Source organism: Equus asinus, chromosome 26, assembly GCF_041296235.1.
Source record: "Equus asinus isolate D_3611 breed Donkey chromosome 26, EquAss-T2T_v2, whole genome shotgun sequence".
NCBI lineage: Eukaryota > Metazoa > Chordata > Mammalia > Perissodactyla > Equidae > Equus > Equus asinus.
In genome coordinates, this window is record NC_091815.1 from 40,063,360 (window position 1) to 40,091,206 (window position 27,847).

Sequence of the window (27,847 nt, forward strand, 5' to 3'; positions counted from 1 at the left end):
TAATAAGGAAACAACAGTGAAAGGGCAACCTATAGAGTGGGAGGAAATATTTGCAAACCAAATATCTGATGAGGGGTTAATATCCAAAATATGTAAGGAACTCCTTCAACTCATTAGCTAAAAAAAGCCTGACTAAAAAGTGGGCAAAGGACTTGAATAGAATAGACATTTCTCCAAAGACATACAGATGGCCAACTAGTATATGAAAAGGTGTACAACATCACTAACCATCACAGAGATGCAAGTCAAAACCACAAAAGAGACATCACCCTTCACCTGTTAGAATGGCTATCATCAAAAAAACAAAAGTGTTGGTGAGGGTGTGGAGAGACTGGAACCCTTGGACACTGCTGTGGGAATGTAAAATGATGCAGCCGTTATGGAAAACAGTATCGAGTTTCCTACAGAAAATCAAATAGAAATACCATATGATCCAGCAATCTCACTTCTGGGTATTTATCCAAAAGAATTGAAATCAGGATCTCGAATAGATATTTGCACTCCTTGGTTCACTGCAGCATTATTCACAATAGCCAACATGTGGAAGCAACCTAAATGTCCATTGACAGATGGATGGATAAAGAAAATATGGTATAATATACAATGGAATATGATTCAGCCTTAAAAAAGAAAGAAATCCTGCCATACGCAACAATATGGGTGAACCTTGAGGACACTGTGCTAAGTCAAATAAGGCAGACACAGAAAGACAAACACTGCGTTTATACGAGGTATCTAAAATAGTCAACAACATAGAAGCAGAGTAGAATGGATTGTCAGGGGGTGGTAGGGAGAGGGAAAGGGAGTTATTGTTCAACGGGTATGAAGTTTCAGCTATGCAAAATGATTAAGTTCTAGAGATTTGCTGTACAAGATCGTGCCTGTAGTTAACAATACTGTATTATGCACTTAAAAATTTGAGGGTAGGTGTCATGTTAAGTGTTCTTACCACAATGGAAAGAAAAGAAAAGGAAAAAAACCCGGAATAGCCTCAGATTGGAAGCATCCCAGATGTGGTACCCAAATTGTGGCACATCCATACCATGGAATAACACCAGGCAATGAAGTGACAAACTATTGATACGTATAACAGCTTGGATGAATCTCTAGAGAATTATGCTGAACGAAAAAGATGCCTACTGTATAACATTTTTTTCTTCTTTTTAAATGAGATTATGATAGTTTACAACATTGTGAAATTTCAGTTGCACATTTATTATTTGTCGTGTGTCCCTACACTGTTTGTGCCCACCCCCAACCCTTCTCCCTCTCCCCTTACCCCCTTGCCCGCCCTCCCTGTCAATCCCCCCACAAGACCCGCCCCTTGGCTGCGGTGCCGCGGGGACCTCTGGGAGATAGATGGGCGCGGTCGGGTCTCGGGATCGGCTACACTCGGCTCTGCTCGGTCTGTTGGGTTTCGCTCGGAGGCGGCCCGAGCCCAGGCGGCGGCGCGCGGGCTTCTGGGAAGTGTAGTCCGGCGCCTTCCGCGCAGGCGCAGTGTGGGCGGGCGGGCCTCGCGGGCGCCGGTCATTGTCCTGGCGGAGCGGCGCGGTGAGTCCGCGGCGGGGGAGGGGCGGGGCGGGAGGAGAGGGGAGGGGCGGGCTGGCCCAGGTGAGGGGCGTGTGGGCGCGGGGAGGGCGCGCAGGCCCGAGGAGTGGGGTGCGGGCCGGAGAGCTGGGGTGCGGGCCCGGGGGAGCGGGTGCCAGCTGGAGGGAGGGCGTGCGGGCCCGGACTCAGAGAGGGTGTGCGGGCCGGGAGAGGAAGAGAGAGAGCTGTCGCCGACCTGGTCCGATGTGTCGGGGAGAAGGCGGGTCTGTGCGTGCCTGTGACTGCTGGGCCGAGATCCGGCTTTGGCCGTCTCTGCGTGTGTGTGTCTGGGTGGCCCCTGTGTCCTTGCCTTTTCGTGTGAGTGTGTGTGCCTCTCTGTCTTGTTCTCTGTGGTGTCTCTGTGGCAGGTGTCTCTCTGGGTGTCCACCTGTGTCTGGTCTTTGCCTGTCTCTTGCGGGTATCTCTGGGTGACTGACTGTGTCTGTGTCTCTGGTTGTGTGTGTGTGTGTGTCTGCCTTTATTTCCATCCTTGGTGTCAGGGTGAGGGTGCCTTCCGGGTGTCCACCTGTGTCTAGTCTTTCCTCTGTGTGTCTCTGTCTCTGGGTGTGAGTGTGTTTGTGAGCGTGGGGGTGTATCTCTCCCAGGGTCCACCCCAGTCCGTGTCTTTACCTGTCTCTGTGTGTCCACCTGTGTCTCTCTCTTCGCGTGTTGTTGGGTGTTTGTGTGACTGTGTGTGGGTGCGTCTGGGTGTGCCCCTCCCAAACATGTGTGAAAGACTGTGTACACCTGGACAGGTGGGCCCAGCAGAGCTGCCTGCCATCCTGCCCGCGTGGGTCCTAGTGTGGGACCCCCAGCCCCCAGCCCCTTCCTCCCCTCACAGCTTTCCCTGGCCCATAGAAGCCTCTGGAGGGGCTGGGGGCCTGGAAGGGCAGGAAGTGTGTGGTGACAGGATGTGGGGCTGGGGGTTGTTTCTTCTCTCGCCTCGAACAGAGCCTTCTTAAAGTGGGGGTGAGCGTCCCCTGAAGGGTCACTGTCCCCTACCCTTCCTGACCAGGGCTTGGTTTGTTTAGACAGTGTGTATCGGGTGCCCGAAGCACTATTCGGTGCACTTTGCTGGGACAACCTCATTTATAGGCCTCCATTTATGGTAACTCCAAGGTAGGCCCGCCTCGTCCTCATTTTATAGATGGGGAAACTGAGGCTCAGAGTCCTTAAGTGAATCATCCAACTCCACACCCAGGCATCCCGGTTCCAGAACCCTCACCCTTGACCACCAGACGAACGGGAAATCTTTTTTCCTTTCCGCTCTCTGAGGTAAAGCTGCAGGATTGTTTCCCCGTGGCAATCTCAAGTTAGAAACAATGGAAGGAAGGAAATGCCAGGAAGCTCAGGGGAGGAAGAGAAATGAGGAAGCCACTGGCTTTGCAGCCACACAGATCGCAGGCCACACCGGGTTCAGCTGTCACATGTGCACATGTCCAGCCCCGTGCACATGTCACTCTCCGGACTGTGGTGACTTTGTTGCCTTCGTGGGCTCCTTTTTCCATTAAAAAAAAATAGTTTGCGATTGTATTGCTGTAAAGACAAATGTAACCCAGGGTGGTTTAGGGTCACCTTTTTTTCTTATGATTTTAGAAGAAATTAAGACATTCTCGTGGGCTGCTAAGGTACCAGGGGCCGTGGGCTCCCTCTGCCTCCTGAGTTAGTCGGCTCTGGTGGCATCCACGTCTGGCCAGAGGAGCCAGTGTCGCTGGCCTCCCAGTGCAGGGAGAAGAGTCAGAGACGGTTAGTCCAGAAAGAATACACTTTTTTAGATTAAATTCTGTTTAAAAAAAGTGTGACAGTAATCTGAAGTCACTGCACCCAGGGAAACAAAAGAATACAAAGGGAAAACATTAATAAGTCCCCCTTCGCATTCCCACTGCGTGCCCTCCAGGCACCAGCTGGTGTCCCTCATTCCACCATTCCACGGCCTTCCCCAGGCCTGGACACACGCACAGAGCACCCCACCCCCCCCACGTGTGTTGGGTTGTTTTCCCACAGAGGGTGAAAGGTATGTGTGAAGCTGGGCAACTTGCTTTTCTTACTTACCTACGTGATGTATCTGTGACGTCAGACTAACTCCTGCTTTCTAGAGGCGGCCTGAAATTTCCTAGAACGGGTGCCTGCCATTTATGTGACTGTGCCCTTGCTGTTGGGTACTTACTTTGTTTCCAGGTTTTTTATGATTGTTGGTTGGTTCATTTTTGCCTCTTGGAACAGTGTTACAATAAGCATCTTTTTTCCATGTATAACGTTTTACGTGGAGCTTTGGTTGCTCCGGGCAGAGTTCTGGGAACAGGGTGGCTGGGTTATGGGCTTTGCATATTGTCAGCCCACTTTCTAGAAAGGTTGAGGGACGCTTGTCCCTTCAGCTGTGTGTGGAGCCCCTGTCCTTGTGTCCTGGCCAGTGCTAGAAGCTGGCTTGTTTATTCATTCATCTCGCTGTTTGGGCGCCTCCCGTGTGCCAGACATTGTCCCAGATGCCAGAGACACAATCCAAAAACATTGTCTCTGCTCCTCCGAGGCTTCCATTCTGGTGGAGGGAAGACAGATGACAAACTTGAAAACATCTTTGTAAGAAGGGAGTTGTCGATAATGAGGTGTGCTGCAGGAAGATAGGGGGTGGGGGTGGGGGCGAGGTGCTGCCCTTACTCAGGAGCCTGGAGGTGGGAGATTTCTCCAAGGAGGTGACATCTGAGCTGACGTGTGAAGGAGCCAGCCATGGGAAGAGCATTCCTGGCAGGGGGAACAGCAGGTGCGAAGGCCAGTGTGCCTGGGGCCCAGCGTTCCAGGGGGAGCAGAGCGGGAGTGGGGAAGTCCAGTGGTGAGGATGGGGTGATTTGTCATGCTTCTCATGGGAAGCCACTGGGGTGTTTGAAGCTGGAGGACATGTTCACTGAGGGCTGACTGCAGGCCGGGCATGGTGCTAGGGAGTGTGCAGACGTGAAGTGGGGAGGGACACGAGCCCCCGGCTCTAAGACCCATCTCATCTACAAGGGGACTTCTTAACCTCCACGCTGTTGACCCTCTGTTGTGGGGACTGTCCTGTGCATTGTAGGTTGTTTAACAGCATCCCTGGTCTCCACCCACTAAATGCCCACAGCTGCACCTCTCCTCCAGGCTGTGGCAACCACAGATGTCTCCAGACATTGCCAGATGTCTCCTGCGGGCCGATCGCCCCCTGGGGGAGAACCCTGGCTCTAGCGGCTTCTGCCAGCCTGTCCTTGTGGATGCCCCCGAGCAGTGAAAATCACTTAGCATTTTGCTTATGAAAGTTGGGGCTATTTGGCTTCAAAAAGACTCTTCTTTGACTTTAAGAAGATCAGAATCATCACAGTTGTTTGGAAATTCTGATTCCGGGGCCTCATCCCAGATGGTTTGATTCAGAGGGACTGGGCAGGGGCCTAGGAATGTATATTCTGAATAATATTTTAATAAGCATCCCTAGGGATTCTGGCACTTTGAGAAATGGCGCAGTAGCTAAAGGACTTTTGTGTAGGTGAGATCTGGGGTTTTTCCAGCTGATCCTGAGGGGTTGGAGATTTAGGGAGGCATATTTTGGCTTACAGCAAAAGGAAAACTTGTCTCCAGTCAGAGGTGTTGGTGACACAGGTAGTGAGCTTCCTGTCGTGGGAGGCATGCAAGTCCTGGCAGGTCACTGTGGAGCCAGATCTGAACCATGTCTTAAACTCTAAGAATTTGCCCTAACCTGTGCCACTTGTCCTATGTTTTATTTTGTCTTTTATTTAAATTGGCTCACTGGTTTATTTATTTTTTAATTAAATCAGCTTGGTTTAGAAGAGCACTCTGTGTGACTGCTGTAAATGGAAGCTGGGCATCGCTGTAAAAAAGGAGACAAGCAGTAAAACAAATGGAAATAAAGCCAGGTAATTCTCACTAGATCGCATGGTCTGCCTATGTCGGGGGCCTGAGCTCTGCTTTTGCTCAAAGGGGAGAGTAGGGAGGGGTGGGGGGGGGGTGTGAGGACCTGCTGGCTGCCGTGGAGCCTTTTTCTCCTGAGCGTGTCAGAGGACTGGGAGGGAATCGGGCTGGGGTGCATCTCCCTGGAGAGTCCGTGTCACTTTGCGGCGTGCCCCCCTGCTGCTGGGAGCCCTGGGCGACTGCGTCCTGCTCTTCGCAACGTGCTCAGCTTACAGGAGCCGTGATCCAGAGCAGCAGGGGTGTGCTGAGCTCTGACCGTGTGCAGGGTTGAGCCTCACAGGAACCCTGTGAGGAGTGGGCAGGCGCCCGCGGGGGTGGGGACAGTCTTGGGGCATCTGGTGGGGCCTGGGGCTGGTACTCACAGCCAGGGGCAGGCAGCGGGTCCTGTCGCTCCCACAGTCTGTGGGATTGGCAGTATGTGTGTGTGCGCGCTTGCGTGTGTGTTGGGCGTATACGTGTGTGGTGTCCGGACGTGCATTTGAGAGACAGTGCAGCCTAGTGGTTAAGCACGTGGGCCCAGATGCACTCAGCCCAGCTCCAATCCCCGCTGTCTAATCCTGGGCGAGTGGCTCATCTCTTTGGGCCTCAGTTTCCTCATCCGTGAAATGGGGTGGGTGGAACTCATACGCACCATGTAGGGGCGTTAGGAGGGTTAAATGAGAGATGTTTGTCAAGTGCCTTGTGTGTGATAAGCACCCTAAGCGTCTGCTATTAATGTGTGTGCATATCCTGCTCTGTCCTGTCCGCATTTTGAGGCGGGCCGAGGCCTGGTCTCACCGTGCCTCCCTCTTTCTGCCCCTCACAGCCCGCCCGTCCCCTGGTCACCATGGGCAGTGGAGGGATGGCCGCCCAGCTGCTGACTGACGAGGCCCTGGTGAGTCATGTCGCCCTCTCACGGTCCTTTCCAGCCCAGGATGACCCTCTGACTCCCTGACCCCTCCAGGGCCCACGGCCCTGGCCCGCTCTCCCAGGGCTGTGTCTGCCCTGATGCGGGAGGACAGTGCCCTGATATTGGTTTCAGTCAGCTGCGGGGGAAAGGACAGCTCGGGAGTGACCAGTCCTGCCCTGGTGGGCACCTGGGAGGTGGTGGCTTAGACACTGTACATCAAGTGTGCAAAAGGCCCCTGCTGGACGCGTGACAGCGGGCAGACAGCACTGAATGTCCCTTCTGCACACCCACATGTGTGACAAAGTTACCAGCGCTGGGACAGGCTGCACACAAGGCAGTGGCCGCCTCCGGGCAGAGGGAGAAGCGGCCTGGTGTGGGCACGCGCGCCCTCGGCTCTCCCAAGATGTTTTATGACATTTTAGTGGGTGGTTCGTGTATGGCTGTGGTTGCATTTTTCTTTAACTTCTTTAAACTTTCTTTTATGCAAGAAATATTTCATAATAAAAAATAGGTATAAATGCTTCTTATAAAATATGGGGAAAATCCAGTGGAGTGTAGGTGAGACAATATAATTCACCCCTAGTCCCTCTACCCAGAGATAACCATGTGGGTGTTTCTGTCTTCATTTATTGTCTCCCTTCTCTGCTTGTTATTTTTAAAAATTGGCCAAGTTTTGGCTCTGCCATTTTGATCTCGCGGGTTTTTTTCATCGAGCTGTATGCAGTAGGTGTTTCCCCTGCCTTAGTTTTGGCTGCGTAGTCAGTGTGCCCAAACGTTCGTCCAGTATTGGTGGGTTTGACTTTGTTTTAAATCATCTTTTTAAATTTTTAAATTTTATTTTTGTGTGTGTGAGGAAGATTCGCGCTGAGCTAACATGTGTTGCCAGTCCTCCTCTTTTTTGTACATGATGAAGATTAGCCCTGGGCTCACATCTGTGCCAGCCTTTCTCTACTTTGTACGTGCGATGCCTCCACAGCATGGCTGATGAGTGGAGATCCAAACCCTCGAACCCTGGGCCGCCAAAGGGGAGCGCGTGGAACTTTAACCACTCGGCCACAAGCCTGGCCCCCTAAAATCATTTTTTGATACTGTAAATCATAAAAGAAAATTCCTGGTAGGTGTGGAAATGCATAATCGTTGTCAAAAGCTCAGAAAACCCAGAAGAACCAGCTAAGAGATTCAGAGTCACTGTGGTCTTACCCCAGAAAACAGCCATGCTCGAAGGTTTGTCTCTTTCCCTGGATGTGTGTTGTTTTGCAAAAATAAGAATTGCTCTGGCTAAGCAATTTCATATCCTGCTTTTTCATCGAAGATTTCGTCCTAAGCGTTTCTTCAGATGGTTAAAAACTCCTCGGTAACGTCCGTTTTAAAGGCTACATAAAGATTTCATCTAGTGGCCATCCCTGCTTCACCTACTGGTTCCCTTTTGTTGGACATTTGTTTCCAGTTATTTGTGGTTTTAAATAATGTCACGAGGGACACGGGTGGGCATAAGTCTTTCCGTGAATTTTGTATGATTTCTTCTGGAGTGATTCCTTGAAGAGGAACCCTGGGCTGGATATTTTGGGGGCCTTTCATAAGTCTCCATAGTACTTGCTCAGTTGGTTGGGGCAGTCTGTCTTCCCACCAGCCTCACGGTTTATGCTGCCATTGTCGGGTGTTTATGCTGCACGTTGGATATAAATGATAAATGGATATAAATGACAAATGGTATAAACCCTGAGTGTGGTAGGTGACAAAGGGTGTCACATGATCTCTTTCTCAGTAGCACTGTTTGTGTTATTAGTGAGGTTTGATTTTTAGAAAATGGTTATTAGCCATTTCTGTGGGTAAGTTATCTGTCTTGTCCTTTGCCAGTGCACAGAAATCTCAGCATTCTTAAAGACTCTAAAGTGTGTGTGTGTGTGTAAATACTTGTGGCAAATATTCTTCCCAGGTTTCCTGTTTGTTTATTTCTTTCATACTTTTAAGTACAGAAGCATTCCATATTTTTAAAATCGAACCTGTTGATTCTGTGGTGTCCTCCTTTGTCTTTAAGCTCTAAAGGGTTTCTCCGTCCACAGGCCACGCAGCGCCTCTGTTTGCTTCCTTCTCTCCATTTATCGCTTGGATGTTAACAGCGAACTTTTGAATCTTTTGTATCCACCTGGAATTTATTTTAGTGTCTAAATGTGTCACTTCACTTAGCTGTGAGTTTTGGTTTGTTCTGTCCTTGTTAACACCTTTATTGAGATACACCCCATGTGCCCCAAAGTGTACCATTCGTGGGTTTATGCTATACTTGCAGAGTTGCACAACCATCACCACAATTTTAAAGCATTTTTAAATGCTTTAAACCCCAAAAGGAAATGTGTACCCATTAGCACTCACTGCCATTTTCCCCTGTCGACCCCCAGCCTCTGGCAACCACTGATTTATTTCTTGTCTCTAGATTTGCCTATTCGGGACATTTCATACAAATGAAATCATACGCTATGTCATCTTTGGCGTCTGGCTTCTTTGACTGATCATCTTGTTTTCGAGATTCACCCATGTTGTAGCCTATGTCAGAGCTTCATTCCATTTCATGGCTGAATAATATTCCACTGTATGGACAGATCACGTGTTATTTATCCAGTCACCAGGTGATGGACATTTGGGTTGCTTCCACTTTTTGGTTATTTTTAGCAGTGCCACGGTGAACACTAGTGTGGGAGTTTTTTGTTTGGGTGGGTGTTCTGTTCTCTTGGTGTAGACCGAGGGGTGGCATTGCTGGGCCATGTGATAACTCTCTTTAACCGTTTAAGAAACTCTTGAACTATTTTCCAAAGGGGCTGCACCATGTTGTCCTCATTTTTAACTTGCTGTGATCGTTGTCTTGATTTCTTCTTTTACCTACATTGTTTAGAAGGACTTGTAATTGTTTTTATTTCAATATGGTTGGAATTTTTGGTTTAAGTTTTTTTTTCTTAATCAGTTGTACAGTAATTACTTTCTGATAGGTAAAAAAAAATACAGCCTATCTGATTTCAGCTCTTTGGAATTTGGTGAGGTTTCCCTTGTGGTTTATTGGTTTGTGCCGTTAGACAGGAAGCTGAAATAGATGAGGCGCTAGAATGAGTGGCCTCGGACATGTACATGCAAAGAACTCAGAGGGGTGCGGCACATTAGGGGTTAAACCCACATCTAGGGGAATCTCCCCGACTCGGCAGAGGAGGGGTGCCCCTGCCACCTGGCCTCCCAGCCTCCCCTGCCCTCCCAGCCTCCCCCTGCCGCCTGCCCTCCCAGCGTCCTTGCTGTAAGGCGTGGGCCCCAGGACTGTTTTGTTTTCAGTGCATTCCTGGTGCCAGCCCTGGCTTGGTGCATGGAACCTGCTCAGTCAATATTCTATTGAGAGTTAATTGAAGTGGGGCCTACTTAGGGAAGACTTTCAGAAGGAATTATTACACTTTAAAAATTAAAATAAAATAAGAAATGAAGGGGGCGGGAGGAAACTTTGGGAGGTGATGGATAAGTTTATGGCCTCGATTGTGGCGATGGTTTCACAGGTGTACACTTATGTCAAACTTACCAAGTTGTATGCGTGAAGTGTGTTCCACTTATTGTATGTTGATCCTTCCTCCAGTCAGTGGTTTAAAAAAGTAATAGCTGGGCTGGCCAAAGGATATATGGGCCAAAGAATCAAATAATAATAATATAATAAAAATAAATATATATATATAAGATATATGTGAAATGTCAAAATTAATCAAATGATAATAGCAGTAGTTGATGTTCAAGGGGATCTTACTCCACACAGCGCTGGAACCATATATGCATTACCTCATCTCACCCGCATGACAGCTACTGAGGGGGACATTGTCATTATGAAGCCCATTGAGGAAACGAGGCTCAGAAAGGTTAAGACAGTTGCCTAAGGAAACACAGCCGTGGAGGGGCAGAGCCAGGATTTCATTGCAGGCTGCCAGGCTCCCAAGCCCGGACTCTTCACCACTGGCCTGACTGCTCCCTCATCAAGTGGTGGCCCACGAGGCAGACAAGGCCAGCAGGGGTGCACTATCGCCGGGCATGTGGGACCTTGGAAGGACCGGCCAGCAGGCGAGGCCTCTGCTCAGGGACAGTGAGCCATGCTTCAGGGTCCCTGGGTGGGAGCTCTAGTGAGAGCCAAGGACCTGTGAGTGTCAGTAACAGAAGCTGACGCTTATTGAGCACCTCCTGTATGCTGTGCGTTGTTCTGAGTGTCAAACATGGACTAACTCATTTAATCTTCAAGCCATCCTTACTCATGGATCCATTTATTCATTCCAGAGCTGTTTATTGAGTGCCTGCTGTATGCCAGGCATCCTTCTGCACACTGGAGATGTAATAGTAAGCAGACAGATTTATTAGTCTGCTCAGGCTGCCGTAACAAAGTGCCACAGACTGGGTGGCTTAAAGAATAGAAACTTGTTCTCTCTCAGTTCTGGAGGCCCGAATCTGAGCGCAAGGTGGCGGCGGGCCTGCTCCCTCTGCAGACACTAGGGAAGGCTCAGTTCCAGGCCTCTCTCCTCGCTGCAGGCAGTTCCTTGGTTTGTGGCCACAGAACTCCTGTCTTCACACCGTGTCCTCCCTCTCTGTGTGTCTCTGTGGCCCAGTTTTTTTTGTTTGTTTTACAAGAACACCAGTCATGTTGGATTAGGGGCCCACCCTTCTCCAGTATGACCTCATTGTTTTGTTCTTGTTTTTTTTTAAAGATTGGCATCTGAGCTAACAACTGTTGCCAATCTTCCTTTTTTTTTTTTCTGCTTTTTCTCCCCAAATTTCCCCAATACATAGTTGTATATTTCAGTTGTGGGTCCTTCTAGTTGTGGCATGTGGGACCCCTCCTCAGCATGCTTGATGAGCGGCGCCATGTCTGCACCCAGGACCCGAATCAGCGAAACCCTGGCCGCTGAAGCAGAGCGCACAAACTAAACCACTTGGCCAATGGCCGGCCCCCCGACCTCGTCTTAACTAGTTATTTCTGCAGTGGCCCTGTTTCCAAATAAGCTCCCATTCTGGGGAGCTGGGGATTAGGACTTCAACATGGGAATTTGGGGGAGGACATAATTCAACCCACAGCAAGCACTTAGAATAGGACCTGGCACATAGCACCTGCATAACAAGTGATAGCTCTTGTCACCGTTCTGGTCGACATCCTCACCGTCGTCGTCGTCATCCACCTCCTGGGCCATGTCCATCTCACCTGCAGGGTTTGTGGCATCAGCCAGGCGGCGCCTCCGCTTCCACCACGTGAGCTGCTTACCATCCCTGTGGGCTGATCTGCCGTGTAAGCCTCAGGTCTTGATCCAAGCTTCCCCCACCCGCCACCCCAGCCCCCGCTGAATCTCTCCCCAAGGATGCACCCACTAATTCTCTCTCCCCAGACTACACTTGGTGTCACCTTTCCCAACTCTTCCTGGGTGCCCCCTAAAGCTGCCGTTGCGCCGGCGCCTGGAGGATTTTGTTCAGACCTTCACGATGGTATTGACCAGATTGTGGGTCAGTTGCATGTGTTTTCGTCTGCCTCTCCCACGAGGAACTACTTCTTGAACCTTCCGTGACTGGATCCCAACACCCAGCTCAGCGCCTGCAGCTTAGCAGGGGCTCAGGAAAGTGTGTTGAACCACTGGATTCTATCTAGGATTCTGCTGCGGCTGGGCTCTGGATGCGTGTGTCCATTCACTGGGTTGTGAGCATTTTGCCTTTGATTCCTTCTCTCTGTTTCTCAAATCTGTGACTTTGTTCCCTCAACGGTCTCCTATCTGTTTTGTTTCTGTCTGAGGACCATCCCAATATAATCAGGCACTGAGAAAACTGTGAGTGGTCGGTCCCTGCAGAGCTCTGCACCTAGTTGAAATCACTTCAGATACGTCCTGTCTGCCCTCCCTAAATCCTCGTAGCTTTTCTGGCCATTTCTCCAGACCTCTGTAAGGAGGGCCCTGCGGTGAGTGGTTGTGGGTTTCCTCTTACAGGAATCAGTGACGTTGAGGGATGTGACTGTGGACTTCACCCAGGAGGAGTGGCAGCAGCTGGAGCCTGCCCAGAAGGACCTGTACAGAGATGTGATGCTGGAGAACTACAGGAACCTAGTCTCACTGGGTAAGGGGGCAGCTTCACTGAGTTACTTGCCATCAGCCTGTCACTTGAGGACTACAAAGAAATAAGAAAAAAGAGTGACAGATTTGGCTATGTAAAAAGTTTAAATTACTCTACTTGAATCTAAAAATAAAGTTATAGGTGATGAAATGGGGAATAATATTTACCACATATATAATGGTCAAAGGATTATAATTATATAAAGAGCTCCTAGGAATAAATAAGAGGAAGATTAAGTGATAGAAAGATGGAAAAAAACTTATGAGCTGGTGATTCCTAGATGTAGAAATTCACAGGGTTACCCTTTATAAAATATTTTTAAACCTTACTAAGAGTTAAAGAAATACAAATTGAGTCAAAGAAATAAAGTTTTTGCCCATGAGGTACACGGAAATGAAAAAGCAGTATGATAGCCTGTATTATCAGGGTGTAGGGAAAGGGGCTCTCTCATTTTAGGAACATAAAATTGGGACAACTCTTTTGGAAGACAGGCATTATCAGCCAATTATCAGCCAAAATTTTGAACAATTCTATTTTTAGGGATCTGTCCTTTAGAAATCTTCCTATAAGTGTGCAAAGTTTTACATGGGAAGAAAAATAGAGAAACGACTTAAATGCCCACCTCTGCAAGACTGACTGAACATATCAAGGTGTGTCAGGATGATGGAAACCATGCAGCTCTTCAAAGATGAGCACTCTTTGTAGGCATTGACATGGAAAGATGTCCCTTGATATATTTTTGGGTAAAAACACTAACTTTCAGAACGAGGGTATGGTCCTATTTCTTTAACAGCTTTTCTGGAAGTATAATTGACCTACAATTAACTGCACATTTTTAAGGCGAACAACTTGACGCATTTTGACGTCTGTATATACCTGGGAAACCATTGCCATGATCCAGATAATGAGCAGACCCATTACCCCGGAAAGTTTCTTGTGCCCCTTCATAATGTCTGTCTCCCCTCCTGATGCCCACCCTTCATGCCAGGCAGCCACTGGTCTGCTTTATGTCCCTGTAGTTTAATTTACATATTCTAGAGTTGTATATCCTTGGAATCATAGAGTACATACTCTTTTTTGGTCTAACTTCTTCCACTCGGCGTCATTATTTTGAGGTTCACTCATGTCTGTATCAGTAGTTGGCTTTTTTGCTGAGTAGTATTCTGCTTTATGGATAGGACACAATTGTGTATCCTTCCCTTGCTGATGAACATCTGGGTTGTTTCCAGTTCTGGACTATCACAAATAAAGCTACTAGGAACGTGTGTGTTCACGTTTTTCCATAGGCACGTGCTTTCTTTTCTCTTGAGTAAACACCAGGGAGTAGAATGGTTAGATGCTTTTTAAGAAACTGCCAAGCTTGTTTCCAAAGTGGTCATCCCGTTTTACATTTCCTCCTTCCGTGTGTGGGGCTGGAACCGCTCCGCGTGCTCGCTAAGCTTAGTACGTCAGCTTGTTCATTTTAGCCGTTGTCCGGGGTGCGCAGTCTGCCCGCACTGTAGTTTTCACTTGATATTGAGAATCTTTTCATGTGCTTATTTGCCATCTGTGTATTCTCTTCAGTGAAATATCTATTCAAGTCTTTTGCCTGTTTTCTTAGTTGGGTTGTTTGTTCCTTATTATTGAGTTTTGAATGTTCTTTATATATTTATTATCATTAGTGACATAAGTCCTTTAGCAGATACGCTTTGCAAATATTTTCTCCCATTCTGTGGATAGTCTTTTCTCTTTCTCGATGGCGTCGTTTGAAACATGAGGTTTTAAATTTTGATGTAGTCCAGTGTGTTTATTTTGTTGTTGTTGTTGCTTGTGCTTTTGGTGTCATATCTGAGAATCTATTGCCCAACTCAAGGCCACAAAGATTTACTCCTATGTTTTCTTCTAAGAGTTTTATAGTTTTAGCTCTTCATTTGTGTCTTTGGTCTGTTTTGGGTTAATTTTTGTGTGAATGATGTAAAAAGATCACTTTTGAATGTGGATATGCAGGTGCCCAGCACATTTGTTGAAGAGCAGAAGGTTTTGATTTGATGAAGTCCAATTTATCAGTTATTGTCATTAAGGATTGTGCTTTTGGTGTCAGATCTAAGAAATCTTTGCCCATCTCAGGGCCACAAAGGTTTTCTTCTATAAGTTCTATAGTTTTAGGGTTCACATTTTATTCTATGATCCCTTTAGACTTATTTTTTGTAATATGCAAAGTATTAATTCAAGTTCTTCTTCTTTGTCAAGTGGATGTCCATTTGTTCCGCCACCATTTGTTGAAAAGACTGAAGTTTTCCATTGAAGAATTTCCACTGAATTTTCTCCACTGAATTGCCTTTGTGCTTTTGTCAGAATCAGTTGTCCATGTATGTGTGGCTCTAATTCTGGACTCTCTTGTGTCTCATCCATCGATTTGTCTGTCTTGACACCAATTCCATGTCATTTGCTCTGCTCTCAGTTTTTCCCTTTATGAGTGGAGCTCTGTCTCAGATGACATATCCTCCTGAGACCCTCTCAGTGTCCTGCCCAATGCCCCTGAATTACCTGTGTAAGGAACGTGGCCGCTGGTGTGAGAAGGCACTAACCCAGCCCTGTGTCGGCTCCGGGGACTGTTTTCAGATCCTCTTAGATGGTTTTCCCCATCCTTGGGTAGTTTCTGTACTTGCGTGTTCTGATCGGTAATCTGAGGGCTGGAGGGGCCTCATGATCTCCGCAGCTCTGTCTGCCCGGCTTTCCTCTCCTGGACTCTGTCCTGTGAGCTCTACCTGCCTGCGTTGCTCAGTTCCATCTCCTCAACTCGAGGAGTCTGCTGGGCTTTGCCTCAGTTTGCCCTCCTATGCCACGGCCTGCAGACTCACCAGTGCGTAAGTGGGTGGGCGTGGGGCCTGCCTCTTTTGACTCCCATCTCTCAGGAATTACTGCCCTTCCTTGCCTGATCTCCAGTGTCTTGAAAACCTTAGTTTTATATATTTTGCCCTTTTTTTCCCTGTTGTAGGCTGGAGGGAAATCTTGTCCCTGACACTCTTATCTTGGCTGGAAGCCTTGTTTTAGAAAAAAGGTGTGCATTCATATGTGTGTGTGTGTACAGGTGTGTTGTGTGTATTTGTTCAAAAGGTATGCACTGGGGAAAAAAATTCTAAAACTATACACCAAACTGCTAACTCAGATGGGTGAGATTACAGAGACTTCCCTTTCAGAAGTTATTTTTTGATGTTTGATGCTTTAATAACAAGTGTGAATTACTTTGTGATCAGAAACAATTGTAGAAATACAGAATATGGAAAAACAAACTATGAAGAACAAGAAACCTAGCACCGTGAAAAAAGATAGACCCACATTTAGACCAAAAGGAATGAATAGCATTTCACACGTTTGCAGCTTCTTGCCAAACAGGCTTCTGCAGAAATTGTGAACATTTCCCTTGACTGTGGGCAGGAAGGCCCGCGTCCATGCACCATCGCCCGCCACAGAGGGCATTGAACACTTTGCTTTTTGCCAGTCTGCTTGGTGAAAAGCCGCGTGGTGGGGTGGTTCTCATCTGGCTGATGTCGAGCTCTGTGTTCACAGCTTTTCACCGGTGAGAGCTGGGTGTTGGCTTTTTTGCTGATAGTCTCTCTAGAAGGGTTTCAGTCCGTGAAAAGGAGGCTGCTGCCTTTCCCCTGCCCCTTAATCTCCAGTTTTGCTGGCTTTCTGCCTCCAGCTGTCCTGACGTCTCCAGTTAGGATTTACTTCAAAGACTTCCACCTGTGTGCACAACCAGGACTCCCCGCGCACTCTGATCTCTGAGCCACTGGCTGGTTTATTTCCCCGGTGCGTCTCAGACCCCATTGGCCCCAAACCCAACCCACTGTCACCTTTCCTTTCTTCCCACTGAGAAGTAACCCTGTCCCACCCACAGCCTTCATGCCCCAAGCCCCTCTCTGCCCTGACATCACTGAACCGGGGTCATTCTCCAACTGTGTCTCCCAAACCCTTTCCTCCTGGATGGGAAAACGACGCATGGCGAAACAGTGACTCCTCGGGCCTGTAGCTCTGGACTGCATGATTCCCAGCTCTGCTTCCCATGTGCTGTGTCACCTGAAGTGTGTGACTTCGTTCTCAGAGCCTCACTTTCCTCATCTGTAAAATGGGTCTGATCCCCAACAGGACCCAACTCACGGAGGGTCGTCAGGATCATGAAGAGATCGTGCAGGCTGCTTAGCGCCACGCCAGGCACAGTACAGATGCTCTGTAACTGTCTACCTGGCACCTTCTGTGTGCCAGGCACTCTTGCAGGAACTGGCCTGGGCAAGCTCCTTGCCCTCCTGGGGCTCACTTCCCACAGGGGAGCCGGTAATAAACAGATCAAGGGATGAATGAAAGTTGCCACGGGCCATAATGAGCACTCACGATGAAGCAGGCAAGAGACTAGCAGGAGGGCCCTTCTTTCCACCACAGGATGGACTGAGGTGGCCTCCCTGTGGAGGATGAATGCCACCCGAGGCCTGAAAGATGAGCGCCCATGGGAAGGCCGGGGGGACACCAGGGGCAAAGGCCCTGAGGCAGGAAGAACTTGGTGTGGACACGGGAGCAAAAAGGAACTACAGGGTGTGTGTGGCTGACGGAAACTGAGTGGGAGAGGGTGGCGGGAGGGAGGTGCGTCCCACGGGCCGTGGGAAAGCATCGGCTTTGATCTCGGTGCATTGGGAAGACGCTGGAGGGTTTGGTCTGACTCTAAGAGGATCCTCATACCGCTGAGTGGAGGCTGCGTTGGAGAGGCCGAGGGTGCGGGCGCGGGCGGGAAATCTGTGGTGGCCGACTAGGTCGTTGGCAGTGGTGACGGAGAGATTTGGTCCAGTTCAGGCTGTTTTGTGTGTCCAGTGGCATTTGTTAATGGTCTGGATGGTGGAGGAAAGGGGTGAATCAAGATGACCACTAAGTCTTTTTTAAAAAAAATTTTTGGTAAAATATACGTAACATAAAATTTACCATTTTAACCATTTTGGGTATACAGTTCAGTGGCACCGAGTACATTCATATTGTTCAGCCCACCACCATCCATCTCCAGAACTCTCACCTTCCCAAACTGAAACTCCGTCCATTGAGCACTGACCCCCACCCTGCAGCGCCTGGGAACCGCCTTCTGCTTCCGGCTCTGGGAATTGACTCCTGGGTGCCTCGTGGGAGGGAAATTGGACAGTGTTGGGCCTCCTCTGTCTGACTTATTTTGCTAAGTCTCTTTGACGATCCTTTCTTTCTTTTGAATTGCTTTTTGTGGGACAGGAGTTCTGAAATCACAAGTTTCATATCAAATATGTTAGGTTTGCAATATCCAAGAGGGACGCCAAGTCGGCCTTTGAATATTTGTGAGCAGAGCTCAGAGAGGAGGTCTGGGCTGGGCGCATAAATTCGGGAGGTGTCAGCATGTAGAGGATAATGCAGTCGGACCCCCTTGGCAAGACCTAGGGGAGGGAGGTCTCGCACTCAAGTGATCGTGAGGCCAGCTGGGGGTTTAAATGCGGCAGCAGGAACTGTGGCCTCCACTCCAGCTTATGGTTGTCTCATAGGAATGGGGACTCCCTGGCCGTCTCGTCCCGTTTTTTATGAGATTTTGTTGAAGATCTTACAGTTTGTTTGTTTGTTTATTGATTGATTGATTGATTGATTGGAAGGTTAGCCCTGAGCTAACTGCTGTCAATCCTCCTCTTTTTGCTGAGGAAGACTGGCCCTGAGCTAACATCTGTGCCCATCTTCCTCTACTTTATATGTGGGACTCCTGCCACACAGCATGGCTTGACCAGCAGTGTGTAAGTCCCACCCAGGATCCAAACGGGGAACCCTGGGCCGCTGAAGGGGAACATTCAAACTTAACTGCTGCGCCTCTGGGCCGGCCCAGATCTTACAATTTTTAAATGTTGGGAGCGGAGCTGTTGGGTCGATGATACAGAGTCGGGACCTCAGGAGAGCCCCCAGACTGGAAGCGGAGATTTAACAGGATGCACGCAGGAGGGGAAGGAAGCTGCGGCCTGGCTGTGATCACCCGGGAAGGAGGGATATGCAAAGAGAAGCGGGCCTGGCACCAGCTCCGAGGGACACCTGCTGCTCCAGGACCGGGCAGCGGAAGCGGGAGTGAGGGGGCAGCGGGCAGGACAGGGAGGGAGGAAGCTTAGCTGGTGGCAGGGGCGGGGACACGGACGGGGTCGGAGGGTAACCAGCGTGTGCCCCGGAAACGTCAGCTGTTAGTTTATCATTTCTAATAAAAATCGATGCTCGATGCTTCGAGAGGCGTACCTGGTCGGGGGTTTTCAGGATGAACCCTGGAAGTGAGGAGCCCGTTGCAGTAACTCCTCACTCGGGTTTGGGGAGCCTCTGACCCGCCCCCTCCAAGCCTGGCGGGCGTCCCTCCTGTGGTTTCCCTTCAGGTCTCTCTCCTCCAGCCCGGCTGCTGGCCGCCGCTTCACCCCCCTCCCGAGGGACATTTCTCGTTCCCTTTGCTCGCTGGGCTTCGCAGGTTGATTCTGCCGCCTCAGCTCCTTGCTTCCCCGCTGATCCGCAGGCTGTGGTCTGCTCCTCACTCTGTGCCTGTCTGTCCCCCCCACCCCTCCGTGTCGGACTTCCTGACTCCCAGCATTGTTAACTACATGTATTTCGTCTTCTCTTTCCCCTGCCCCAGACTTGGAGACTAGACCTGAAATGAAAGAATCGGATCCGAGGGAGGACGTTCTGGAAGACAGACCGGCCGTCGGGGTGGTCGCGGAAGGACCTCCGAGGAATGGTGGCTGGGGTTCCGCCTGTGAAGGAGCGTGGACACTGGGTGACCGGGCGGAGGGGCAGCAGAGACACGCAGGGGACTGTCTGGGGCACTTGGGATCTTCCTGGGAGTCAGCCCCCCAATGCCGTGAGTTCAAGGCCCTCATCAGCCAAAGCTCCACCCTGATCCCCCCGGGACCCGGCGATCCAGGAGAAGCGGGGGTCGGTGCGTTTGCCATGCGTGGAAAGGACTTCTCGGGCGACGCGGCCCTCAGCCCTCCCCCCAGGACCTATGACTGCGGGGAGTGCGGCAAGGCCTTCCGCCGCAGCTCGTCGCTTGTGAAGCACCAGAGGATCCACAGCGGGGAGAAGCCCTTCGAGTGCCCCGTGTGCGGGAAGCACTTCGTCGAGCGCTCGTCCCTCACCATCCACCAGCGGGTGCACACCGGCGAGAAGCCTTACGGCTGCGGGGACTGCGGCAAGGCCTTCAGCCAGCGCATGAACCTCGTGGTGCACCAGCGCACGCACACGGGCGAGAAGCCGTACGCCTGCGCCGTGTGCGGGAAGGCCTTCCGCAAGACCTCCTCCCTCGCGCAGCACGAGCGGGTGCACACCGGGGAGAAGCCGTACGCGTGCGGGGACTGCGGCAAGGCCTTCAGCCAGAACATGCACCTCGTCGTGCACCAGCGCACACACACCGGCGAGAAGCCGTACGTGTGCGGGGACTGCGGGCGCGCCTTCAGCCAGAACATGCACCTGACGGAGCACCAGAGGACGCACACCGGCGAGAAGCCGTACGCGTGCAAGGAGTGCGGCAAGGCCTTCAACAAGAGCTCCTCGCTCACGCTGCACCAGCGGAACCACACCGGGGAGAAGCCGTACGTGTGCAACGAGTGCGGCAAGGCCTTCAGCCAGAGCTCCTACCTCATCCAGCACCAGCGCTTCCACATCGGCGTGAAGCCCTTCGAGTGCAACGAGTGCGGCAAGGCCTTCAGCAAGAACTCGTCGCTCACGCAGCACCAGCGCATCCACACGGGCGAGAAGCCCTACGAGTGCTACATCTGCAAGAAGCACTTCACGGGGCGCTCGTCCCTCGTCGTGCACCAGACCGGCCACACGGGCGAGCGGCCGTACCGCTGCGGCGAGTGCGGCAAGGCCTTCGGCCAGAGCGCGTACCTCATCGAGCACCAGCGCATCCACACCGGCGAGAAGCCCTACAGGTGCGGCCAGTGCGGCAAGGCCTTCATCAAGAACTCGTCGCTCACCGTCCACCGCAGGATCCACACCGGCGAGAAGCCCTACCGCTGCGGCGAGTGCGGCAAGACCTTCAGCCGCAACACCAACCTCACGCGGCACCTGAGGATCCACACCTAGGGGCGCGGGCCTCGCGGTCTGCCTCCGGGGGGCCCTTAGTCCGGGCGGGCAGAGCGAGCTTCTCGTGCTGGAGCCCACGGGCAGCACAGTCGGAGGAGTCCCGCCCCAGTCGCGCTTTGCGGACGTGGGGGCCGTGGACAGGCGCTGCTCACACCGCCCCCTCCTCACGCGGCGTCCGCACGTCCCCAGTGGGAAGCGAGTCCCGACAGGTCTAATGTATTTGGGGACACGGTGGGGCTCATGGTGGCTGGTAACTCACGGGAGCTCCAGGGACGCAGGGCGTCAGGGCTCCGGACCCAGCTCGGAGAACGTGGTGGTAAGAGCTTGGAGAAAGCGCTTAGTGGCTCTGGGTCTCCCTTCCCTCCATGTGAAGTGGGGGTGGGGAGAGGCGGAGGGGGACTTGATAACTGACCATGGGGACGTTTCTCCCTTTGTCACACACACCCTCCATCTGGTCCAGATGGCAGGTTGTCACCTTCTGTGAGTTTCCTTGAGGAGATAAGAGCTAGGGGGCCCCTCTGCCCTTCCCGCGTCCCAGCCCCGGGCAGTCTCCCCACAGTACCTGCCAGAAGCCTCCAAGCTGATAAGCCGTGGAAGTCGGCACATGGTTATGAGGAGAAGAAACTTTTTTTCAGAGTTAGCAAATAACAGTAACTGCTTCAGATGCCAAAGTTTCTCATTGTGGTCTGTTAAATTTTTTAAAAATAAAACTTTTAATTAAGGGAGGCCAATGTCATTTTAAACAGTCGTTGGTGCGAAAGATACAGGTAAGGGTTGTCCTGTCAAAGTCAGTTTAAATGATCATGGGGAGGGTGGAGGGCAAGTAAATACCAACAGGCTTGATGTTCGGATTTAAATACTTACTGGATTTAATCAGTGTCCACATGTGAGCACAGACCATCTGTTTTTGTACTTATTTCCGCACTTAAACTTAACGGTAACTCCGAGTGAGTTGCCTGCAGCCGCCCTGAAGCTTCGTTTGCATGTAGAGTTCCCCCAGAGTCTCCTTTCTCTGGGGCCTTTTACACCACCCTTTTTATTTTAACATTTGATGCCACTTGTCACGAATGTCCTGGCGTTTCCAAATGCTCCACACTTCCTAACACTGGTGGTAATTCATTTTAAGAAATCCTTTATATCTGTAAGCACACTTTTGCATTGCTAGTAGAAAAAGCAACCACTCAGGCATGCATAAACAAGGCGGTCAGTTCTTCTTATGTCTGGCAAACGTGTGGGCATCAGGGTGGCTTTGATCCAGACATGCGGCATCAGTGTCATAGCTGTGGTTCTCTGATTCTCTTGCTCCCCTTTTGCGTGTTGGCCTCATCCTCAGGCTGGCTTCCCGCGTGGTTTCATGGTGCTTTCCAGCAGCTCCTCTTGATTGTGCATATTCTCAGTCACATCCACATAGAGATGGACCTCCTCCAGTCATTGACAAAGGAACCTAAGCTTCCTTCTGTTGGACTCACCCACGAACTAATCACTGTGACCAGAGAAGTGCCGTGTGTCCAGGTCTGGGCTCCTCCTCCTCTCTGAGGAGCGTGGAGAGGGGATGGGAATGATTGCCCCAATGGGCCTGGAGCACCGTCCACCCTTGACGTGGGCTTGGGGTCAGTTCCACCCAGCTCACAATCTGGGAGAAGTGGGCTGATGCGGAGAAGGCAGCCCCAGTGTCGTTGTGCTATGGGGTTTAAAATCTGACACCTGTTCTGGCTGTTGTCATGAAGTGAGGTCTGCCACTTGTGACCTCTTTTTTGGGAAGTCTGTCATTGTCCTGGTCACCAGAAGGACCCCCAGCCCTGTCTGTCCTCTGTACCCCCTTAACCCAGCCACAGGGTGGGGGCAGGGCAGTGCGGGCCAGTCCCTGGGGCCAGGTAGAGGGGGCCCAGAGTGACTGCGAGGTCCCCCCTCACGTCTGCTTGTACTGATGTGGCTCATAGGCCTCCCTCCCCACTTCCATTCCTGTCCTCAAACTAGATGTCACGCAGGCCACTTGCTGCGGGGTGGCTGGGAGAGAGGGGATATACAGACTTGTAGTGACTAAATCCACAGGGGCACGTGTGGCCGACCTTGTGAGAGTGATGACAAGTGTGACACGCATTTGGACGGAAGGCAAGTGAAGAGGAAGAGGATGGTGAGCCCCCAGCTGTGTGGCTCTGTGCAAGTTTCATCTGAGCCCTTGGTGCTGCGGGCTCCCCGTCATCCCAATGAGGGTAATGAGATCTCCAGAGTCCATTGATTGGCCAGGCGGGGATGGCAGAGCTGCTGTCACAAGTGGCCCCACAGGCACAGAGCCTTAGAGAACAAAGCCCCCACTCTTCCCTCTCCCTCCATCCAGGTCTCTGGCTGTCTCTCTGTCTCTCTCCCCTCCCTCTCCTCCTCCCTCTCTCGTTCTTAAACAAAAAGATCCCAAACCCACTCCTGCCCAATCCACGCTCCATGGGGTCGTTTAGGACACAGGCTCCTTCCATGCCACTGCTATGCCGTCCCCAGAGACACTTGCCACCACGTGTTTGTTCCAACTGCAGCCCAGAGGGAGACGGCCTGGAGGCGGTAAGTCCACTCTCTTAGCACCTGGACACCAGTGGCCCACATCACTCCTGCCTCATTCCATTGGCAGCTGGCTGCATCCACACTTTTGGGGGCTGGGAAGTGTCACCTAGGTGACGTCCTGTCATCTGGGATGACGTGGAGATGACATTGGGCTCCACTCTGACAGACCTGTTAAGTCAGATCGTGCAGTCAAGAAGGGGCACGAAAGACGGTCTTCCAATAAAATGGGCACATGGAAGCTTGTAACCTTCTAGGCCCTTCCGAGAGCTGAGAGGCGGGTCTTGTGCCAGCAGCGTCTGTCTCCACCTTCTCCTGTGCTTCCTCATCTCATCATCTGCGTCACCCCATGTCCACTCTCTGCTGCATCTTCACCCCGACTCATGAGCCAAGACCCTGGGTCTCTCCCCACTGGACCTTTCCATGCCCTGTCCAGTTCCCATAAGGCAGGAGAGGATGTGGGGGAGAGAGGAAGGAACCACAGCTCCTGATTCCCTCACCGCCACCTGGTCCCTGGGAGGTGGGAAGGGATGGGGTCACTGAGCCCTCGGACAGAGAAGCCCCAGGGGAGTTAGCAGAGGCCACTCGTTCAACAGCATCTGCTGAGCACCAGGCGCAGTTCCAGAAGCAGGCAGTGGAGGTCCAGTACCGAGCAAGTGAGTTCCGCCCGTGATGGAGCTTCTGTTCTACTGCAGGAGACAGACGCTAAATGAGGTAAATTAGGGTAAAATACGGTGTTGGGCCGCGGAGGAGAATAGAGCAGCGGAAGGCGATAGAGCTGGGTGAGGCCTGAGGTGGCTTTAGGTGGGTGGTTAGGAAGGCCTGGCTGTGGAGCGGACGCTGGACAGAGACTGAGTGAGGAGGAGAGTTCATCCCCAAGGGTCCCGGGGAAGTGATCGCAAATTCACCACCTTCATCAGGGGGTGGAGGGAGCACTTTATCCTGAATGTTAATGTGTATTGGATGCCAAGGACTTGACACAAACGATGGTGTTTCCTTCACACCATCCAAATTGACAGATGGAAACTGAGGCCTAGAGAGCCTCAGAGACCTGAGCAAGGTCACGGCCGGGAAGTGAGGGTACTGGGATTGGAGAGTGGGGCCACGTGGAGGCAGAGCCGGTGATGGCCAGCCCACGAATGCAGACTTCAGGAGACCCCCAGGAGGAAGGTAGATCATATTTTTATCATGTTAAATAATTTACTTGAGCCATCAAAATGAGTTAATACTTGTAAAAAATTTGGAATGGAAGCTGGCACAGAGTAAGTGGTCAATAATCTTACTGAGTGTGTGCTGTTACTATTACTACAACGAGAAAAGATGCCCTCATTTGATAGATGAAGAAAAAGGGGCAGGATAAGGGAGCCAATAAGAACAGAGGCTCTGAAGCCAGACTGCCTGGGTTCAAATCCAGACTCTGACTTCACTTGCTCTGTGCCTTTGGGCAGGTTCTTAACCTCTCTGAAGCTCTGTTTCCTCATTTGTGAAATAGAGGTAATACTAGTCCTCACCTCATGCATTGGTTGTGGGGAATAAATGAGTCTTTATTCCATAAAGACTACAGAACACAGGTTTGCCACAGACTGAATGTGTCCCCCTAGGAAACAATTTGGTCTCTGCCGCCGATTCCTGGCACAGGGCTCCTAAATCCCTTGGAATTTCCTCAGTGATAGGAGTGTCTTTTGTTCTAATGAGGTGACTCTGAGTGGGCTCCTGGATCAGGGCTGGTCACCAGAAAGACCAAGCTGTGATTAGAAGCGTGGGATTTTCAGCAACACAGCGCTGCCCCTCCCCCCATCCTATTCTCTAGAGAGGGGAGAGGGGCTGGAAATGGAGTTAACAATTCATCATGCTTACGTGAGGAAGCCTCCATAAAATCCCGATAGTACGGGGTTGGTGAACACATCCACATTCTGAGAGGGTGGCACACCCCACCTCCACGGGGACAGAAGCTCCTGCGCTCGGGACCCTCCCAGACCTCACCCTATGTACCTCTTCATCCAGCTGTTCATCTGAATCCTTTATCGTAGTATCCTTTTATAATAAACCGGTGATCTGGTAAGTAGAATGTTCCCCTGAGTTCTATGAGCCACTCTAGCAAATTAGTCGAACGCGAGGAGGGGGTTGTGGGAACCTCTGATTTATAGCCAGTTGGTCAGAAGCACAAGTGGCAACCTGGACTTGCAATTGGTGTCTGAAATGGTGGGGACAGTCTCGTGGGACTGAGCCCTTAACCTGTGTGCTCTGATGCTATTTCCAGGTAGATAGTTGAGTTGAATTGTAGCACCCCCAGCTGGTGTCATAGAATTGCTTGGTGTGGGGGACCCCAACACATCTGGTGACCAGGAGAAGTGGGTGTTTTTCCTACTCATGCTAAACATACATACTTATGTATGTGATATACAGGCACACCTCGTTTTGTTGCACTTTGCTTTATTGCACTTTTTATGAGACCCTCCAGCAGCAAAAAGATCACGAATCGCTGAAGGCTCAGATGATGGTTAGCATGTTTTAGCAATAAAGTATTTTTAAATTAAAGTATGTACTTTTTTAAAACAAAATGCCATTGCACACTTAATAGGCTACAGTATAGTGTAAACATAACTTTTATATGCACTGGGAAACTGACAAATTTGTGTGACTCACTTTATTGTGGCATTCACTTTATTGTGGTCTGGAACCGAACCTGTAATATCTCTGAGGAATGTCTGTACATATAATATATATGCTATAATATAATTATATATTATAATTGTAATATATCATGTTATTATATATTAATATATTATAACATACATTATATATTATATATAAGATGTATATAATAAGCTATATACACAATGAGATATATAATAGGATATATATAATAGATCTATATGAGACATATAAGAAGATACAGCTTCTGTTTCTCAGGGACACCCTGAATGCACGAGGTCCTGGCTTAAACATCACCCTCCCTGGTCTCCCTCTTTGAAACCGGAGCTCCCTCCCCTGCTCTGTTCCTCCCCCTAGTTGGTCTGGGTACCCACCTTCCCTCTCTCTCATCTGCCTCCCTGCCTGGAATGGGGGCCCAGCTTCGGGTTTACCCGTTTTGCTCACTGTTGTTTCGCAGGACTTAGAACGGAGCCTGGTGCATAGCAGGTGCCCAGTAAATGTTCGTTGAATGACGGAGTCAGCGGCAGGCACTCAATAAATGCTAGCTGACTGGATCATGAATAAGCAAGTGAGTTTCTGAGGTCCACCCCTTCCATTCTGACCTAACATATTCCCCAGAGACTGGATCCGACCTGTGTCCCTTAGTCCCACATCCACAGCCCCCACAGGAAGGAACGGGTGAGCTGGCTTAGGATGAGCTGGTTTGAGTCATTTCAGCAGCTCTGGGACACAGGGGCTGCCCCGAGTGGTCTGGCACCTGCCCTGGGCACTGAGGGCAGGGGTAGTGGCTGGAGTGTGAGAGCCCCAAGGAGGAGGGAGGTGGCTGTGGCCTCTGGGTTGGTTTGCATTTGAAAAGTCCGTTTACAGTGAATACTTTCCCATCTCCAGGAATTAGCTAACCCTGGGAGAGGCGGTCCCTCCAGGGTCAACAAGGACCTGAGATGTCAAAACCTCAGAAAATAAAAGATACGGTTAATACACTGTCACCCCAGCCCCACCAATCTCCCCAATCCGGCCTCAGCTTGGGTGGCTGGACAAGGTTCCATGCCCGCTTTTGGCCAAGCGGCAGCCCCAGGACACTCAGGCTGGAGGGAAGTAGCCCTTCCACTCTTACCTGCCTGGACATTCCCCACTGTTGGAGACCCCACCAGACCCCCAGGAACCCAGCATCTGCCCCTCACAGCCCAAGATTCCTGCCCTGGGAATGGTGGGAGCAGGAGGTTGGGCCCCGAGCCACAGCCGCAGATATGGAGACAGGAGGCTCTTCCCGCTGAAACCCGGGGAGGCAGCAAGCAGCCCTCGGGTGGGGGGTGGGGTGAGGCAGGAATCTCTGGGACGTTCTGGAATTACAGGAGGACAATCCTCTCTCAAATCCCAGGCTAATGCCGACGGAGTTCTTGTGACAATAACGTGCTTCGAGTCAGGAAGGTGCCTTATCCAGCACAGGCCTCATCTACAGCCTGAAGATTTTATTTATTTTTTATTATTGATAATAGAGCTGTATTGTCAATAATAAATAGTAAATAATAAATATAATAATGGTGCTCTATTATTATCTATAATAAAATAAGATATTAACAAATAAGTAATTGCTATCTAGAGTACTATTATCATCCCAGTTTTTCAGCTGAGGAAACTGAGGCTCAGAGCACTAATGCTTTGCTCGAGATCATGGAGCCGAAAAACCAGACTTTTTATGTGCTGTGTCTCCGTTTTCTAAATGGCACGGAATTCGAGATTTATTTACGAAATGCTGTTTGGGCCAGAACTGGACAGGCCACACAGACTACAGCGGGGGAAGCAGCAGGTTCGACCCCTGGTCTGCAGCCTGTGCAGGGTCGAGGAGTGATCAAGCGGGCTGTGGGGTCAGGGGATCTTGGGTTCAGTCGCTGGTTCCACCACTTACCAGGTGAGGGTGGCTGAACTCCCTCCGCGACTCCTCCTTTGTAAAGTGGGGGTGACGCCCGACCTCGCGCAAAAGGTGGAGGTGATAGGCGAGGTCACAGACGTCCCGCTGGTCAGGATGGACTAAATGCAGCA

At 50.6% G+C, this 27,847-nt stretch overlaps 1 protein-coding gene across 3 annotated transcripts; it reads left to right on the forward strand.

Annotated features, from left to right (window-relative positions):
- Positions 1-1,420: 1,420 nt before the first annotated feature.
- On the forward strand, positions 1,421-21,323 carry ZNF71 (zinc finger protein 71). Of its 3 annotated transcripts, none has more exons than XM_070499573.1 (5): positions 1,421-1,551; positions 5,379-5,477; positions 6,338-6,406; positions 12,394-12,520; positions 19,152-21,323. In XM_070499573.1, the coding sequence occupies exons 3-5, from the start codon at positions 6,359-6,361 to the stop codon at positions 20,600-20,602; spliced, it is 1,626 nt and encodes a 541-aa protein (XP_070355674.1). In that variant the 5' UTR covers positions 1,421-1,551; positions 5,379-5,477; positions 6,338-6,358; the 3' UTR covers positions 20,603-21,323. The 3 variants fall into 3 exon arrangements, with proteins under 3 accessions (XP_070355674.1, XP_070355675.1, XP_044615182.1); XM_044759247.2 differs by lacking the exon at positions 1,421-1,551 and adding an exon at positions 4,207-4,345; XM_070499574.1 differs by lacking the exon at positions 12,394-12,520.
- Positions 21,324-27,847: the final 6,524 nt, after the last annotated feature.